We start from the raw sequence: 17,801 nt of genomic DNA, 5'->3' as shown, positions 1-17,801 counted from the left end.
AGAAGATGGATAATCTTGATTTAAGACTTTACTTGATTTAAGTACATCGAGAATCTATCAGAAAACAGCTCCATTGATAAAAGAAAGAAAGAAAGAAAGAAAGAAAGAAAGAAAGAAAGAAAGAAAGAAAGAAAGAAAGAAAGAAAGAAAGAAAGAAAAGGGTTTTTTTTTAAGTGTGAGTTACAGTTTTCAGGCACTGTTTCTTCTAAATCAGATACAAATATACACCATCAAACTACATGCACACAATAAAACACCAACTTTTGAGCATAGCTGGCTTATCCTAAAAACAACATGACTGAATATTAGTATATCTAGCTTACTATGAGAAGACATTATATCTCAAAATGCTCAAATTAAACTTTGTAATCTTATTTCAAGTAAAAGATGGTCTTAAATCTAGAGAAGTGCCACTATAATACAACTCAAATTAAGGTGAATATATCTCAAATGAAGAAGTTGACATGAAACGTATTTGTGCAAAAAATCTTTTTTTGAGTGAAAAAATATTAATTGTGAGCATTCCAGGCTTATTCTGAGACACTAAGCTTAAAAAATACTGGTAAAATATTGCTTAAAAAAAGTTTTCCCTGCTAATTTTAAGATCACAGTTTTATAAATATTACGTCTTATTTTAAGAAATCTTACCAAGCAAATTTTCATTATGTTCTATTTGCAGATTTTTTTTTTCTTATTTCAAGGTAGAAAAAGGACCTTAAAATAAGTTGGTTTTTTTCTTGTTTTTGGGGGGGCATTTTTTCCAGTGATCTGTTAGTTTGAAGTAAATAAGACTATAAATAAGGTAAATACCATAGACTGTATAAAATGGTAAATACTCGCACAATGGCAAGAAATGTGCAATGCATCTAGCGTCAACACTGCGCAGTGAGGGCAACACTGAAGCGCATGAAGCTGCTCAGCGCCATATTGACTCCTGGCAGCCGGCTAGCCGGGTGAGAGGCCATCAAAGTATTGATATAACTTTGAAGGTGAGTGCATTTCGTTCCCCCATTATTTTTTAACATTGAAAACATGACTTTAGCACGTCCTCCCACTTCGCGAAAGACACGCTAGATCCTTGATATTCCCCAGTTTGACGTTTTAGTGGTAGAGGTTGAAATTAACACAGCTTTATTTTTGCTAGCTCTATGTTAACGTGCTAGCATGCTAGGTAGCCTGCTATACTTCAGCCAATGAATATCTTGACGAGTAACATTAGCAAGAGAAGTCAGAATATATGTTTATTTTACACTGCTTGTAAATATATTGTAAATGTGAGGGAGCTAGCTGACTAGCAGCTGCAATAGAGGAGCCAAAATTGTACAGCGGTGGAAGTGAGGGCAAAGTGAATGAAGTATAAACTGTTCATTTAAATTAGGTTTCAATAAGATTTCTGAATTGCTGCTTGTTGAGATTGAAATGTTTTTGTTTTTTTATTTGTAAGTTTTTTTCTGAATGAAACGTTTGAAGATTGCTTTGTTATAAAATAACATAAGTACTTGCACGATGTTACCTATACGGTATAAGTTATGTAAAAGGGTAGGCAGCATAAGCCTTGGCTTCAGCCTACACCTTTTTTAGTCGGCATGTGATTGGCTGAAATATATATGGATCTGCATACATGTTTATATGTATGCATGAATATCATAGACTGATGAATATACTTGTGTATGTATGCATGCGTATGTGTACGTATGCATGTACATATCGATATGTGTGTGTATGTATATGTCTATATATTTTCTTGATGAGTCCCTCATGGATTGTTTTGTTTTTGCTTTCATTTGTGATTTGTACATGGCTCCTATGTTGTGGAGGGAAGTGTTGTTTGTTGATGCAGACCAAAATAAACCTAATCTATAAATATATATATCAGCTACAGTTGTACTTTAGAGGAAGGCTCCAATGACTGTCAATAATTAAATCAATCAACTTTTATTCATAAAGAGTCCAATAAAAGACAAAGTGTTATTAGGACAAATCAAATACAGACTAAGCCTATAATGTACCTAAATTAATTTAATAATTTATATAGGTGAAATAAAATAACATACTCTCATGCAAAACCATTACAAATAAGAGAGGCTTTTAAAATCCAAAGTGTCCAAAGGGTGAAAGTGCACAGAAAGACAATTTTTGATAAGGAGTTGGTTTGATTGTAATTCTACTTGTAGAGCTTTATGATAATAATAAAAAAGATGCAAGTTAATACAATTTTTTTTCTTGGAGAGTAGATCCCCCAATCTTCTTATAATAAATAAAAGGCATTATTTGATATGTATTAGCAGTAATAAGTGTCAATGCAGAATGATCGATGGAGTCAAGGTGCTTGAGGGTTATGGAGGGTGCATCACTCTAGATTACTTCACCATAGTCCGAGTCATTAATACTGTGTTTCTGTTTCTCTTTGCAGAATGTATAGAGGTCCTCAAATCCTGACATGGTCTTGCCCTATAAGGCAATTTTTGAGATTGAGGGAATCCCATCTCTCTACCTTGTCCGACCACACTGGACCTGCAAGAGATTTCAAGAGAAGGCGATATGAAAGGATCTGTGGAAGCAAGGAGAGGTCATCATTGTCCTCAAAGATTGAACCCCCTTCAACACAGTTGTCTTCATGTAGCCTGTACTGTGGAAATCATCAGTTAAGTGAAGCTTCATTTCAAAACCTCAAATCCAAAGCCATTTTATCAAGCCCTCAACACACACCCCAGTTTTCTGCCTCTCTAAAAGCCAAGTTACGGTCTGATTCTCTGGAATGCACTTTTGTGGAAGATTTGAATCAAAACGTCAAAGCTGTGAGCACTGACCAAAACTTACTGGTCAACACAACTTGCCTTCAACCCTGGACAAGGCCTTGGGATTCTCACCAACCTTCACACCAGATTACCAGTAAGACTCTATACAAACATCCTCACAGCAATTTTTATTACAGGCAGCACTTTGTTAGACCTTTTAGCTCACTGACTCAAACACTGTGGATTTTAACCCACTCTCACGGTAGACCACACCCCTCCAGCAGCAATCCTTACCAAAACAGAGCTCTTCATCAGGCTGCTCCTCATGTGGCAGACGGCTGGAAACATTGTCTATCCCCGGAAAATGAACAAAGGTGTCGACAGCGCCTGGGGCCCAACCTGAATCTGTATAGTGCGGGCAAGATAAATCAAGCGCAGAACAAGGTGAGAACGGCTTCAGTCCTGGTCTCTCTCTGCTCTGTTGAAGGAGAGCCATCTTTTCTCTTCACCCTGCGCTCCAGCATGCTGAAGGGCCGGCACAAGGGAGACGTCAGGTTAGTAGCAGGCTAGAAATGGAGTAAACTGTTGTCAGCAGAGCTGTATTCACATCCTCATTTCTAACCTTTTGTAGCTTTGCTGGAGGAAAAAGCGATCCATCAGACGGAGATGTCATGGCCACAGCGTTGAGGGAAGCCAGGGAGGAGCTTGGTGTTAATGTGCCAACAGAGAGAGTCTGGGGCGTCCTGAAGCCTCTCAGGGACCGGGTGAGTGGATGCTGAGATGATTCCTTCATCATTTACATTTTCTGGATTGAAATTTTAAAGTGTGCTCCTTTTTTTTAAAACTCTGTATTTGAATCTGATGTGTATTGTTTTTTATTTCTCTCTCTCCAGTCAGGGATGATTATTGCTCCTGTGCTGGCTAACCTCGGTCCTTTGGAGGAGCTGTCCTTTAAGCCAAATCCTGGAGAGGTATCGTCATCCAGTTCTTTGTTTTTGGTCATGTTTAAACGCGTGAAGGTTTTGTGTTTGATAATGGGGGAGATTGTGGTTTAAGTCTATTTTTTGGGGTCATGTTTTTTACAGTGAACTCCCCAGAACAGATTCCTGCAAGCAGCACATTTAAAGAAATGTCTCTGTTGACCGGTTTAGGATGTCACACAGAAGTCATGCATGTGTACAACAAAACAGAGGTGTGTTATTGTGAGATCATTCTGCTGTTGTGCTTTCACTAAACAATCTTCCACCCAAATGGTCTGAGTATTTGGTTTCACATCACCAAACCAAAAATTTAACTTACAACAAAATAACACAAATGTATCATCAAAGGCAGGAAAACAAATGACTTTTTAAACACACCACTCTCTGGTTTCCTTTCAGATCTCAAGTTGTAAATTGTCCTCTCTTTGTCTGTTTCCTTACCAGGTGGAGGAGATTTTCACCATGTCCCTGTCCCACTTATGCAACCCCAAGAACCGTGGCTACACACACTTTCGCACCGGTGACAAGTTTGGATACACTCTCCCAGTGTTTCGTAACGGGAAGCACCGAGTGTGGGGCCTGACAGCCGTGGCCTTGGACCATACCCTGAAGCTCGTTGTTCGTCCTTAGCGGCCCAATCACAGCTACTTTACAGTTTGAAGTTCACTTACGTTACCAAAGTACACGTCGCCAATAGTGTTACTTGAAGGTCTGATTACGAAAAATTTGCTTTCAAGCTTTTTGTAGCAAAACTGTCAGGAATCACTGTACTTCAAAATATGATTGTTCATTTAGTTATTCATGAGAAGCATCAGGTGAAGAGGAAATAGCAGCCAGCTGATGTTACTGATAAAGAGGTGCTGGAAGTGTTTCCAAGTGGGGTTGCAAATAAATAAATACATAAAAATCATCTTAAATATACATATACATGATTCATACTGGACATCTATTATCATTTTAAGTATAGCCAATGGCACATTTCTTGAAAATCTTTAGAAATCAGTCCCAAGTTCAATCACAAGTCATGTGACCTTCAAGGTTACCACATTTAAGATACTCAGCCAATGAATCACTGAGAAGACTTGAACCAAATACCTCAATTTATATCATACCTACATCAGTTCAAGGTTTCCAGTGTGATTCACAACAACCATTTCATCTGTCACTTTGATCAAATGTGGACTGTTCTCTGGAAAAACACAGAGATAGTTGAAGCACATCATTGCTAATGAAAAATGCAATAAATATTGTTTTAATTTACTCAGTCTCGTTCATTCTTCTGTCGGGAGTAAGATCTGTATTTGCACATTTGAAATCACAGCAATAAATAGTGTGGAAATATAATTTACAACAGTTTGATTTCTATTGAGGAGGGAAACTTCACACTCATTGTGTTATGCTGGTAGTTGAATCAAAATTAAATTATTATATATGTATGTAGTGTGAAGACCTCTTGCAAAATTCCACAATGTGTTCACCATACCCCCTAAAGTGTGAGGTGCTATAATTGGTCTGCTTTCGACAGAATAAGTCTTGAATGCTGTCTTTGATCAACTGGTCCCAGTTCTGCAAAAATGCTGTCCTTTTGGTCCTTGTTCTGCAAATCTGGTGTGAATTAAAAGTCAACCAGGATGTGGCTGATCATGTCAGATTGAAACATCAAGGCAGCGAGCACTCCATGGGGTCCAGCGAGTCGAGCAGGAGGTGGCAGTTGAAGGGCCAGCTGAAGGAGAACAGATCCAGTGCATGGCTGCATTGCTGCTGAGCGGAGGAGCAGACTGAGCGGCACGGCTGCAGGACGCCACCCTGAGGGCTGCACTGGGGGAGAAACATCCCACACACTAGCCTCTGCAGGGGCTCAAAGCACGCCAGCTCCATCAGCACCTGAAGAACGAAACGGGAAAGGTAAGAGTGTGAGGTAGAATGTCTGGTCCAAAAGAAGCTAAAGCTGTATGTGAGTGTGCGACTAAAATCAAAATTACACCTTCAAGAGAAAAAAAGGAATGATGGCAGGTTATGAAGATTGTTTTACCCGGTATGGTCGTAGGAGTGCTGCAGCTTCTCTCTGATCAGCAATAGATAGCCAGATGTTTGGGAATGAGGTAAGGTTGTAGCTGAGGCCATGACACATCTCCACCTCTATGGACTCGCATGAAGAAGCTGGAGGCAGGGAGAGCAGAAAACGTTACTTTTTTCATTTTACTTTATTGTAGTTTTCTTTTTGGCTTCTAGAAAGCCAGAACTTATCATCTCAACACATAGAGGTAACTTTCAGATTCAAATACAGATTCCTTCCTGGCTATGTCAGCACACAAAACTCTGCCTCTGGAAACAAAAACTACTGTGTCTTGAGGGACACAGATCCAGGTCAGAGATAACTGGGCCTCACTGAAGGTTGGGTAGGTGGAGTTGCCACAGCCCTGCTCATCTGCGCCGTCAGGACAATCATTCCATCCGTCACATAACCACTGCTGCTGAAGACACTCTCCTGTACTGCAGGCGAACTGGCTGGGACCACATGTCCCTGTTCACAACAATTAAACAAAAGAGAGGGTTAGAAGAAGCAAAATCTAATGTGACAATTGAAAAAAAGGGCAGGAAGCACTCTAGAAATTAGGCTTCTAAAGGAGTCAGGTATACACGCTGGCTTTGAAGAGTAAATGTAGTTAATATAAGGAGAAGGAAGCAGAGAGAAGAAAGGAAAAAAGGCAGAGATGGGGTGTTCCAAAGTATAAATATTGAATTACTGTATGTTCTAGCTGTATATGCTCTCTGCTATGTTTGTCCCTCCTCCCCTCCTGTTGTCTTTAACCATACAGGTGAATCCACTGAGTGTCAATCAGGAGCACCTGGTCAATAAAACTTTCAAAGTACCCCAGTCCTGATGTCAGAAGAGAGGCTTTTGGAGTGGGGACTGCTGTGTCCTGCTGTGTTGATGTATGTTCTCCTTGGTTGGTCTTTGTTTATTGATTCCGTTTATTCTTGCCTGAGATCGTCAAGTGTGTGGCCACACTAAGTTAGAATGGTTTTAAAGATCCTGTGAGGAATATTACGTCACATTCACACACTGGCAGAGGCTGCTATGTAAAGAGCCCATCAAGATCATCCAATCCCATTCACACACTGATGACACGGCACCTGGGGCAGTTTGGGGGCAGTTTGAGGTAAAGCGACACTTTGAAAAATTGACAGCAGGCCCTGACCTTCAAAATGTGAGACGACTGACACCACCACTGAGTCACAGCTGCCCTCCAAAGTGGACTATTTTGGCTCTTTGCTGATCATGACCTGCACGTGCGTAAGTACTGACTTAATGTCTCATCCTGCTTCACTTTAAAAGTCATTACATCACTCACCCTGAAGCTATGCTGCAGAAAATGTCAACAGACCCTGTTTTGGCACTGTTCTATACATTATGTAACCCATCCCGAGGCAGTAGAAAAAACGACCAGTCTTCTCTCTGATGGTCTTGTTAGCTTTCATAGGTAAAAACAAGGCGTCAGTATTCATTTCAGTCTGTTTCATAACTAGTTAAAGAACTCTTCACATGAGCTTTAAGTTTGATAGTCTCCAAAAATTGAGATGAGTCGAGTTCAGTCAGTTTAACACCGGATCAGCTGGTACATACATCTTCTCTTTATTTTTGTAGTGTAAGTAAATTACAGATCTTGTCCCTTTTTTTCCTTAATGGAGTTGAATTAGTATTTCTGCTCTATTCAGATATCTTTATTTTGACTAGATTACTGTTTGTTCTTTTACCACCGGTGAAAATTAAAGTCAGATTGAAAGGACGAGGTGGACAGGAGGAAAACATGAGAATCATAGGCAAAAGAAACAAAAATAGCTCTTGGGTTACTACATATTAGCCTTCCAAAAGCAAGAACTCACTGTCCAGTACAGACACAGCCTGGTATGTTGTGTTGAAACCACTGTCAGCTACTCCCTCATCAGCCACAAACACCAACGTCATGTGGGGGCCAGAGGAGGTCAGATCCGGAGGGAGGGTGGTTCCACAAAACCTAGCACAAAGGCAGATGGACAAAAGCTGCTCCAGAACATGGAGGTGACATAACTTGCATAAAGGAGAACAAGAACTCATCAGTATTTACCCACTACATTCAGGATTTCCACAACTAAGGATAGGATTTAAACTTTAATCCTTAATTACTGTACATTTTAATCCAACATCTGTGGACGCTCTCACCTCCCCAGCACTCTTCCAGCTCCGGGATCGGCGCTGTCGTGCACCTCCACATAATCAAACTCACACACATCCTGAGTCTCCAGGCTGAAGTTCCTGAAGCTCAGTGTGATGACGTGGCCCTCCTCAACAGATATGTACCATATGCAGAACTGGTGGGAAACAAATGGACGGGAGATATTTTAAACACATCTCAAAGGCCTGTTGTAAACAGTGTGGAGTTTGTTTGGTAGTTTAATGTGCACCTGCTGGTGAGGGTAAGGCTTGGGGTGGTTTGGACTCGACAGGTAGCCTTGTGGCCCGGTCTTCTGCCCCCCACATTCTGTGACAAAACATAACAGAGGGACCACTTTTAACTGTGAGTCTTTTGAATTGTGTTTGTTGCTGTTTTCATATTTGTTCACATGCTCTCACCTTTGTGTTTATGGCTGCAGTTTGCCTCATCCATTTGGTCTTGGCAATTTGGATGACTGTCACAAACAGATATAGGTAGCAGACAGCGCCCACCATCACACATAAACTCTTCTCTGGAGCAGCTCTCTGAGAAAACACAGTACGTATAAGCACAAATGCTTATTCATTTAAATGTATGAATAAACATAGGAGCAGATGCATAACAGTGCACACTACTGACTGTGTCCTGGCAGTATGGCCTTGTACTGTGCAGTGAAGCCGCTGCCTGTGATGCTGCCATCAGAGCGGAAGGTGACCCACACGGTGCTGCTGTTAGTGTTGACTGTTGGTGGTGCCACGTTACCACAGAACCTGCAGGAGAAAAGGAAAAATCCTCAAATAATCTTCTGCTTTTATTAAAACAATCTGATTTTCTCTCCATATTTAGAGTTTCCACTCCAGTCTGAACTTTGCATGGCTAATTCTTGAGAGGATTTGTGAGCAAGTTACAGTTTTTAATGCCTTCAATCATGTTACAAAACTTTCAAAGAATGCAACAAGGCCAAAGGTTCAAAGTATTCCCCTGTGCTGGATAATTTCTGAGAAGGCTTTAGACCCCAAAAGCACTCTCCAATCACACAGACTTTTAGTGCCATCTATTGAAAATTTAAGGTAACAACATGAAAGTTGTGATAACCCAATAGGAAAAACAGGTCCTTAAAAGATAGGTAAAACGTGTCATATAAAATATAACTTATTAAGTTTAAACTGTTATTCTTGAGTAACAGTGAGCACAATAGAAAACCAAAAATATGGAGGGCAAAGTTGAGGTCCTCTTGCAACACAAGCATTGGCTTTAAAAAGTCAGCATGAGGCATTGCAGTTTGGAAGGAGGGATCAAAAATGTTGCATCAGGAGGGAAAACTGCAAAACACTGTTCAAGTTTGATTCATGCTTGTTGAAAGAATCTGTTTCTTTTAGGGGCAAGGAAAAAAGCCACTGGAGCAATGATGCAATGAAGTTTTAACAGTTTCACACCCTTTTCTATCGTGTAGGGTTTATATGATGGGACACTGAGTGCATGGAGTATCGAACTTTCATTTCCTCCACTGGAGGAAGAAAAGAGGCAACGTCATACTTTCTCCACTGCAAAAAAACCAAGAGCAAACATCACCATGACTTCTCCACTAAAAGGGAACTTCAGCTTAATTTCTCCATCAGGCAGCTGCACCATGCAAATAACTTAATTTTGGTATTTTTCCCAGAAGAACACTTGATAGAGAGAACTTTGTCATATTTTCTCCACTGGAAGAACATATAAGAGGAAACTTCTTCATAAAATCTCTGTTTACTTGACATTTTGCTAGATAACTTCTTCAGGGATCAGAACCCAATTTGAGAGTCAACACGTTTTCTCCACTAAAAGAAAACTTAGTTATAATTTGTCAACTAGTGGGCCACTCAACTGTGGAAATTCATCATGTTTTTTAGACATTTTACTAGAAAGCCACATTTTACTAGAAAGCCACTCTGTTATAGGGAACCTTATCTTGATTTCTCAGCTGCACTGGAATCCTCTAGAAAACTTTATCACATCTTCTCCACCAAAAAACATCCTGGTTGGGACTTCAGTTCTCAGCAAGAAGGCCACAGACGAAGAAGACAGAAGCTTCTTGTCATTTTCACCACCAGAAGGTCAACCTATCATGTTGCAATTTTTTCTCCACTTGAAGAACATCTCCTCAAAAATAACTTCATCAGATTTTCTCTGCTAGGTTGGAACCCTAGGCAGTCCTCTGTTATGCTTTCTTGCACATTGGACCACCAGACCATGGTAAAGTGATTCAGTAGAATACTTTATCAACCCATAGATGGCACAGTGATGGATGGAAAGGAGGAGGTCTGACAAACCTAGTGACCACTGAGCTCTGCTCTTTCTGCTCCCGCACCTCCAGCCAGTCAAACAGACAGGGAGACGGCCCCTCTATGGTTAGAGAGGAAACATGGATCTGGACCAGTGAGGGGGACGGAACTCTGATCACCCATACACACAGCAAGTTTGGAGGGTAGGAACCAGGATGGTTTGGAGAATTGAAACTTCCCTCAGATTCGACCAAAACTCCTCCACAGCCTAAGAGACAGTAAGAAATACTTTGTTTGACTTACACTAAAATTAAAGTCCTGTGAATAACATGAAACTGACTATGCACAGGTCATTAGATTACTTAATGTAGATGGTGATTTACAGTGGGGCAAAAAAGTACTTAGTCAGCCACTGATTTTGCAAGCTCTTTGGTCTTGGCCATGGTTGAGTTTGGAGTCTGAACTCGTTATCTGTATTAATGGCACCTGTCCACAGCCTCAAACAGTCAAACAGGTGCCATTAATACAGGTAACGAGTGGAGGACAGAAGAGCTTCTTAAAGAAGAAGTTACAGGTCAGTGAGAGCCAGAAATCTTGCTTGTTTGTGGGTGACCAAATACTTATTTTCCACCATAATTTACAAATAAATTCTTTAAAAATCCTACAATGTGATTTCCTGGATTTTTTTTTCTCATTTTGTCTCTCATAGTTGAAGTATACCTCTGATGAAAATTACAGACCTCTCTCATCTTTCTAAGTAGGAGAACTTGCAAAATCAGTGGCTGACTAAATATTTTTTGCCCCACTGTAGCTTGTATCTCATACGTGTGCCTGATGGTGGGATCCCAGCTGGCTGTGGTGAAGGTGTACTAGCCAGCTGACTTCTGTTGGCAGAGACTGTGGGTAAAGAAGGGGTCGCTCCATCTCCTGCACTCATCAGGTCTGGAGGGCTGGTGGACAAAGACTGATTGTCTACTTCCTGGCCTTTTATCTCTGAATTCAAGACACAAAGACCCATGACTAAAGAAATATGTATATCAAGAGAAGAAACGCATACTGTAGAAGCCATAAAAGCTGACTATACTGTCATAAAATGAGCAAATACTCGCATTTTTGGTTTTGAAATTTTAGTGCATATTTTATTCTATTTAAGCACATAATGAGATTGAAACTCAAGCTCATAATTTTCAACTTATGTTTCAAAGCACATTTCAGGTATTTTAGCACAATCATACTCTGCGATTCAAGTTTGCATGAAAGCCTATAAAGAAACACCCAAAAGCTTGAAATGACTAAAATTGAATGGTCTGTATTAATCCTTTGAAATTGGTTTTCATTGAATTTTAGTTATGAGGCGTTGAGCCCAGGGGCTGAAGGGACTCACGTGTAAGGATGAGAGCAAGTGCCAGTCCGATAGCTGTCACCAGGAGCAGGGCAGCAGCAGAGATCATCACCACCCCCCAGCCACAACCCGGACCTCGCAGACGTATCGCACACACACCAAACAGACCCCAGCCAAGACCTGAATGACAGAGTGCTGGTATGAATAACACCTTTCTTTTAACACCTACTTTGTGCAGTGTTTAGTGCCAAAGAAAGCTTAAACTGACTGAAGGTCATTCTATGAAGCGTAAAGAAAACTTAACTTTACTCCACCCCAGAAGTAAATTCTCTTCTCTCAAACTTTACAAAGGATTATAACAGAACCAACAATAAATGACTAGACTTTACCAAGTGGATTTAAAGCCAAAGTCACAGAACCCTGCACATATTGCATTATGCACCTCTGTCCTTTATTAGACACTTTTCTGTCATCTTGTTTTATCAAACTCTAAAAGGCAATTATGCAGAATTTCTTCTATAAATGTTTAGTCTCTGCACATGCAGTCTATTACAGAGACCACTTTAGGTTTTTTAATAGAGAACCACAAAAAGCAGAACACAATTCACAGGCTGTGGATGATTGAGCAGAAAAAGAGAATTGGACTTGAACATGTAAAATTAGCGATAGGCACTTTTCATCCTGCTTCAAGGAATTACAAATTAAAGTCTTTCACACACATTTCAGAGTTTAAGAGTGACACTTATCAATAAAAGTGACATACAAAGCCCAATACACTTAAGTTTAGTTAACCAACATCTACAGTGAGCTGATTGGCCAACTCACTTGCTGTTGGAGGTTTGATTGGTTCAGGGGTGGATGATGTCGTCCTGAATCCCTCCACCCTCTCCTCTCTCTCCCCCTCCAGCTCAAAGGCGGGGTTACAGAACACATTCTGCAGAAAACAGAGAAAAGAAACTTAAGAGTACTTTTAGACCAAAGGTTTGTGGACAGAAGCCTCTGAAAGAATATCATATTCTTCCTTGAAAATAAAAACTGTATTCACAAGCCAAAAAACACTTGATTCACTTCAACTAGCCATGAGATTTTTTTTTGTAACAGTTTTACCTGATTTTTTTTATGAACAGGGGCTGATGATTACTTCTGTTAACTTAAGTTATAAAAGTTTATGATGAAGATAACTATCGATTTGCAAATACTGTTTCCTGTGAGATGAATGGAGTTTAAACCTGCTGTGAACTTATTTTCTTCCACCTTGAGACAGCCAAAAACAGCTTTATAGGTTACAGTCATCAAAAAGTTGCTTGTTTACACAGCTAGTAGTTGGGAGGCTCTGTTTTTGGTCTCAACACCTGAAAGAAGTCTCTGTTCCAAAGTGTTTTTACAGTTTTGCTGCTTATTGTATCAGTCTGCCAGAGAATGAATCATTGAAGCAGAGTTTGGCTAGAACAGCTACTGAATGGGCCAAAACTCAAACTCAATTTAAAGCTAAATGAAACGGAGGGGAGCTTCAGATTAATATTATAATCTCTGCATGTCACATTCTTTTTACATTTTGGTTTGATCCATTGTTATTTATTTTAAACATGTTATTTTAAAAGCTGACTGGAGACACTTTTTGTGATGGTGGAGAGATGCTAATGTGTTATCATCGTACACATGCTGCTGCATGTGGACATATATTGGTTGGATTTAGATAGCAGTTACATATTCTCTAATCCATACAATACTGAAACATTGACACACACAGATAAGTGAGTGATGTAGTACTCTAAATGTAACACTTGGTCCAACATAAAGCTAAGTCAGGACTGCACAACTCAAAACCTGTGAACTATACACTTCTGGAACTGGCAACGCATGGCTCCAGCTCTTCAAGGCCTGATGTAAAGAATTGAGGAGCAAGAACACAATCCCAGTCATGATAAAGAAGTTTTAACTGCAGCCTGTGTGAATAAATGTTCAGCCTGCTATTCAGGAGAAGTCTGTTTCAGTAATGATACTCATGGGCCCTAAAGAAGACCCAGATTGCAAGAAAAATACTGAGCAATATTCTAAATAACTCCTGAACACCATCATTATATTCTCTCACCTTATAAATGTCTGAAGAGTCAGAGTACACTGCAACTTGGCTGAGGTCGGTCATCTTTAGTCTTCAATTCTCCTCTTCTTAAAGAGTCTGATGATGTGATAAATACATCCTTGGTGACATTGTGAAGAGAGACGATTCTTCATCTGAAACTGTTAAAAAAAAAAAAAGTCTTCTGGGATTTTATGTCATTCCCACTCAGTGGTGCCTGTAGAAAACTTCCACTGACGCTTAGGCCTTCAATCCTCTGACACAGCAGAGCTCTGTGTTGGACGTCCATCAACAAAACCCTGAGAAAAATGAAGAACCACACAATATAATTCACATCAAAGAACTGTTAAAATATCCATCTTTTCTGTTTCCTTCGCTCTCACTTCGCAGCATCAACATGTAGTCCTCTTGATATCTGAATAATGTTAGTGGTTACAAAAGAGTTTTAGAAACTCCTTCACAGTGCTGAACAAAGCCGAGTCAGCTGAGAGGACTGAGCCACTTGGAGGAGGGGGGAAGGGGAGAGAGGATGAGGACAGAGTCGGAGGTGGAGGTGTAGGTGGGGGTCCCTGTTAAATCTCTATAATCTCCATAATGATCTTTTAAGCTCATGAAATGTTATTCACACGCACTCTTACATGAACAAAACTTAAGCAAGCAGGTGCACAAACATACAAATATAGATACACATGAACACGAAACGGGTATTTAAACTCAGTCTGAGTCGTTAGTAAAACCTGGGTTCTTTTTTGGCTTAAATAATCTGAAGTTATGAATGAGGTTTGGTTTGAGAAGGATGTTTTACAACCAGAAGTGCAAACCAGATTTTAAATTGGATAAGCTGCCCAAAAGTGTCTCATTAATTTTCATTTGAGTGTACTAATAGATTTTCATTTCAAAGCTTCAGAGTAGCTGACGTACAAATGATTGCAACGAAAAACGAAAGTAAGAGTTAAAAATGTTTTTCTGTCCCAAATTACTCAATCCTTCCTTCCTGGAATGCTGCTGGTGTGTTAATGGGTAATCAGACATCAAATAAAGAAGCTGACTGCAGGTCGAAATAGACACGCTTCCCGTCACTCAATGAAAAATAGTCCCACTGATACAGAGCCCGGTCATGTATGTCAAACCTGTACTATGGATCCTACTCTTCAGCTCTCTTCAGCAGGGTGAGTGTTTTGTTTTCCTGAAGCATTTTCTGTCGTTTGTAGTGCGATTATTGACATTGTTGTCATGTTTGTATCTGTGTTATTTCTGTTTGTTTGAGTGTCCGTGCAGAGATTCATGGTAGTAACAAACACTTGTATTGTTTGTTCTCCAGTGTTTCTGCAGGACCCAGAGTATGACTACCAAACAGATGAAGATCAGGAGCCTCTGAACTGTTTGACCACAGAGAGAATCAGAGGTGGACATGTCACCTACTCACAGGTGAAATGAATACACAGAATATTAAAAATGAAGTGACCAGTTTCAGAGAGTGTTTTTTATTAATCACCATCAAATTTGAATATCAGCCTGTATTTAAAATATATATGTGGATTAATTTTTTGTTTTGAAATAGTCAACTTACGTAACTCAAGTTGAAAGAGTTAGGTTACAAGGACAAACTTTACAAAAGTAATCAATTCTAAAAATGTCAAATTTTCCTCAAATGTTCTGCCCTGATGGCTCTTATAGGTTCTTACACATATGATGAAAAAATATCAGTGGAACACGCTGATGAAAGTTATGCAGGACTTTGCTAAATAGAGTGATAAGTGGCTTGAAAAATAAGCATGTGGTGGGAAAAATAAACAAAGGTAAAATATTGTGTTGGGTGCATTAATGCACAGTGAATTATAACAGTAACACAGTAGAAAGTTTTTTATCTATGTTTACATACCAGTTTGAGTTAAACTGACAAATAACATGAATTTAAAACACTGAGACGTCACAAAGGACTCAACCTGCCATGTTCGTGTGACAAAATAGTGGCAAAGGTCATGTAACATATAAGACAATAAAACAGGATGAAGAAATACATTTTTTTTAGTATCCATCCTCTAAGTAAAAGTGAGGGACAAACTGAACGGAGACAATCTGCTTACAGTCACAATAAAAAGGAACTACACAGAAAGGAAACAAACCAGACATCTATTTTCTAGAAACCTCATGCTCCTTAGTTTAGCTGACAAAGGGAACATGTTTCCTCTACAGGAGGGGCTGGAGGGCAGTGTGCTGACCCATCACTGCAGCCCAGGCCAATACCCTTCCCCTGTCAGCACCAGGATCTGCAGTGATGGGGAATGGTCCCCCATGAGGTTACCCAGTGGCAGGCAGGTGTCTCATGCAACATGCAAAGGTAATGTTTCTGCTGCTGTTGACTAAAGTTTAACTTATCCTCAGGACTGTCCTGAGCATAAACTGAGTCCTCTCTTGGCCTTCTTCTCCTCCTCTTTCTCCATCCTCTTCTGTCTGTTCATCTCTGTCTCGAACCCAGCTGTGCTGTGTCCAGGCCAGCTCCAGCTTGATCATGGTGATTTCTGGCCCGGGGACCAGTGGCTCCCTGTCGGGGCGACGCAGAGCTTCTCCTGCCAGGACGGGTTCACCTTGCATGGGTCGGCTCAGAGGAACTGCACCCTGACAGGGGAGTGGACAGGGACCACTCCTGTCTGTGAGAACCTTGGTGAGGACAAACAACATTACATTAAAGATGACATTCTATACACAACGTAGTGACATTTTACTTCATGAGTGCAACAAAAACCTGAGGGAATATCAGATTAATGGGGTCTTTAGCCAGGTTCAGTGGGTGTATTAGAGCATATAATTGTAGAGTGAGCATGCACTGGCTAAGCTCACACTTAGAGAGGTTTACATTTCAAAGCAGCTTTTGATGAATACATGCATTTATGCTGTTTAAATCCTATTCAGCAATTTTAGACATAATGCTTACTGTATGTTTTTCAAAAGATGATGCAAACAACTTCACCCTGGACAGGTGCAGAGACAAAATCACTTCACACATTAATGCTGTTTGTTTATATAATAATTCGTTTTGTAAAAGTATATTTTGTGTAATTTGGGGGTAAGTAAGTACTCAGTACTTTAAATCTTCTGTGAGGAACTTTATGGATGTTTTGTTCTTGGCGTCCCCCAAGGGACAAAGCACTGCATCTTCTCTCTTTGCTGATCTTGTCCTGTACCCCCTCAGCTGGCACAAGGGTTTTAGGTCAATTTCAAATAAAGGACTTTTCACTTTGACTTGAGTAGATTAACAGACCAGCAGTTTTACTTCTACTTCTGTAAAATGTCATGAAGCTAACTGGAATAGAATATTTTGCCACTCTTTCCACCTCTGGTCCTTGACATCATCACAATTGAGATTGAACGTTTGTCAAACAACAGATAAACGTTTCTCTGTGCTCTGTCTACTTTCTGTAAACATCGACAAACAACTGCAGACCAGCTCTCCTTGTATTTTATGATTTTTTTCCCGTAGACCTCCATTTATAGCCATGTGAAAGAGTCTTTTTGTTGTTGCTGTTGTGTCCAGTGTGGATCAAAGGTAGCAGATTAATCAACTGCGTGATGTTAAAGCATCATAATAAACTGATCATATAAAAGCAGAGCTTTTATATTCTTTTTCAACACTCATGGAATGCTTCTTGTCCAATCAAATCAATGTTAATGTAGTTTTTTTCTACTGTTGTCCCTCTCACTCAAGATGCGTCAGATGACTGTAATGACCCAGGCATCCCACCAGGGGCCCAGAGGTCATCAGGACACTTTTACGAAGGGGAGAAAGTGATCTACCGTTGCCAGGCTGGTATGGATATCCTCGGCTCAGCTGAGAGGATTTGCCTGCAGAACAGGGAGTGGAGTGGCTCAACTCCACGCTGCCAAGGTGCAGACTGACAGCTTTTATACACAGAATAAGTGTATGATTGTAAAAACAGTTTTAGAATGATATTTTTTTCCCAAAGAAAAATGCCATTTAATAACCAACTGGCATAGGTTGGTACCAGATCAGTGAAGCATCATATCATGATGAAACATCAGTGCATGGTGTCTGTGTATTTATTACAGCCCCAAATACCTTTGACTCCCCAAGTGTTGTGGCAGCAGCCATGGCAGGGTCACTAGCAGGAGTCATGGATGTCTTCACACCAGACGCACAACAGAAAGGTAGCTGAAGGTTGTGTTTGTGTCCTCCACATTATTG

The 17,801-nt window shown here is 40.2% G+C and overlaps 3 protein-coding genes across 7 annotated transcripts in view; 2 read left to right on the top strand and 1 right to left on the bottom strand.

Annotated features, from left to right (window-relative positions):
* The first annotated feature begins 857 nt into the window (after positions 1–857).
* nudt8 (nudix (nucleoside diphosphate linked moiety X)-type motif 8) lies at positions 858–4,978 on the top strand. 5 transcript variants are annotated; one of them, XR_004633944.1, is made up of 6 exons: positions 858–989; positions 2,414–3,292; positions 3,370–3,502; positions 3,632–3,709; positions 3,824–3,930; positions 4,163–4,277. XR_004633944.1 is itself a non-coding variant. In XM_034701972.1 (6 exons), exons 2-6 carry the CDS (start codon positions 2,415–2,417, stop codon positions 4,346–4,348), a joined length of 942 nt encoding a protein of 313 aa, XP_034557863.1. In that variant the 5' UTR covers positions 859–989; position 2,414; the 3' UTR covers positions 4,349–4,978. The 5 variants fall into 5 exon arrangements, 4 of the variants coding, with proteins under 4 accessions (XP_034557863.1, XP_034557862.1, XP_034557864.1 ...); XM_034701972.1 differs by lacking the exon at positions 3,824–3,930 and having other exon boundaries at positions 859–989; positions 2,414–2,892; positions 3,226–3,292; positions 4,163–4,978; XM_034701973.1 differs by lacking the exon at positions 3,824–3,930 and having other exon boundaries at positions 927–989; positions 2,414–2,892; positions 3,005–3,292; positions 4,163–4,978.
* Positions 4,801–13,678, bottom strand: mfrp (membrane frizzled-related protein). The gene is made up of 13 exons (XM_034701983.1): positions 13,610–13,678; positions 12,343–12,451; positions 11,560–11,697; positions 11,001–11,168; positions 10,224–10,443; positions 8,554–8,684; positions 8,334–8,459; positions 8,165–8,241; positions 7,923–8,071; positions 7,607–7,737; positions 6,108–6,242; positions 5,751–5,878; positions 4,801–5,602 (listed from the first exon to the last, which is right to left on the bottom strand). Exons 1-13 carry the CDS (start codon positions 13,661–13,663, stop codon positions 5,378–5,380), a joined length of 1,791 nt encoding a protein of 596 aa, XP_034557874.1. The 5' UTR covers positions 13,664–13,678; the 3' UTR covers positions 4,801–5,377.
* The window catches only part of si:ch1073-280e3.1 (complement C2), a 16,535-nt gene continuing 5,326 nt past the window's right edge, over positions 6,593–17,801 (top strand). The window contains exons 1-8 of the mRNA XM_034701966.1: positions 6,593–7,016; positions 11,523–11,715; positions 14,626–14,766; positions 14,919–15,025; positions 15,794–15,938; positions 16,077–16,262; positions 17,304–17,483; positions 17,666–17,764. Coding sequence (XP_034557857.1) covers positions 14,715–14,766; positions 14,919–15,025; positions 15,794–15,938; positions 16,077–16,262; positions 17,304–17,483; positions 17,666–17,764 — 769 coding nt within the window. The 5' untranslated portion in view covers positions 6,593–7,016; positions 11,523–11,715; positions 14,626–14,714. The remainder of the gene's footprint in view (positions 7,017–11,522; positions 11,716–14,625; positions 14,767–14,918; positions 15,026–15,793; positions 15,939–16,076; positions 16,263–17,303; positions 17,484–17,665; positions 17,765–17,801) is intronic.

This window comes from Notolabrus celidotus, chromosome 14, assembly GCF_009762535.1.
Source record: "Notolabrus celidotus isolate fNotCel1 chromosome 14, fNotCel1.pri, whole genome shotgun sequence".
NCBI classification, from domain to species: Eukaryota; Metazoa; Chordata; class Actinopteri; order Labriformes; family Labridae; genus Notolabrus; species Notolabrus celidotus.
The sequence above is the reverse complement of the archived record's forward strand: the minus strand, read 5'-3'. Positions and strand labels throughout refer to the sequence as shown.

Excerpts from the sequence above, each read along its gene's own strand:
- nudt8 (XM_034701971.1), top strand. The coding sequence starts at position 2,415 with ATGTATAGAGGTCCTCAAATCCTGACATGGTCTTGCCCTATAAGGCAA. Across the intron at positions 3,293-3,369 it reads CGGCACAAGGGAGACGTCAG|CTTTGCTGGAGGAAAAAGCG; the intron begins GTTAGTAGCAGG and ends AACCTTTTGTAG. Across the intron at positions 3,710-4,162 it reads TTAAGCCAAATCCTGGAGAG|GTGGAGGAGATTTTCACCAT; the intron begins GTATCGTCATCC and ends TTTCCTTACCAG.
- mfrp (XM_034701983.1), bottom strand. The coding sequence starts at position 13,663 with ATGACCGACCTCAGCCAAGTTGCAGTGTACTCTGACTCTTCAGACATT. Across the intron at positions 7,738-7,922 it reads GCTGGAAGAGTGCTGGGGAG|GTTTTGTGGAACCACCCTCC; the intron begins GTGAGAGCGTCC and ends CCTTTGTGCTAG. Across the intron at positions 5,603-5,750 it reads CACTCCTACGACCATACCGG|GTGCTGATGGAGCTGGCGTG; the intron begins GTAAAACAATCT and ends TTCGTTCTTCAG.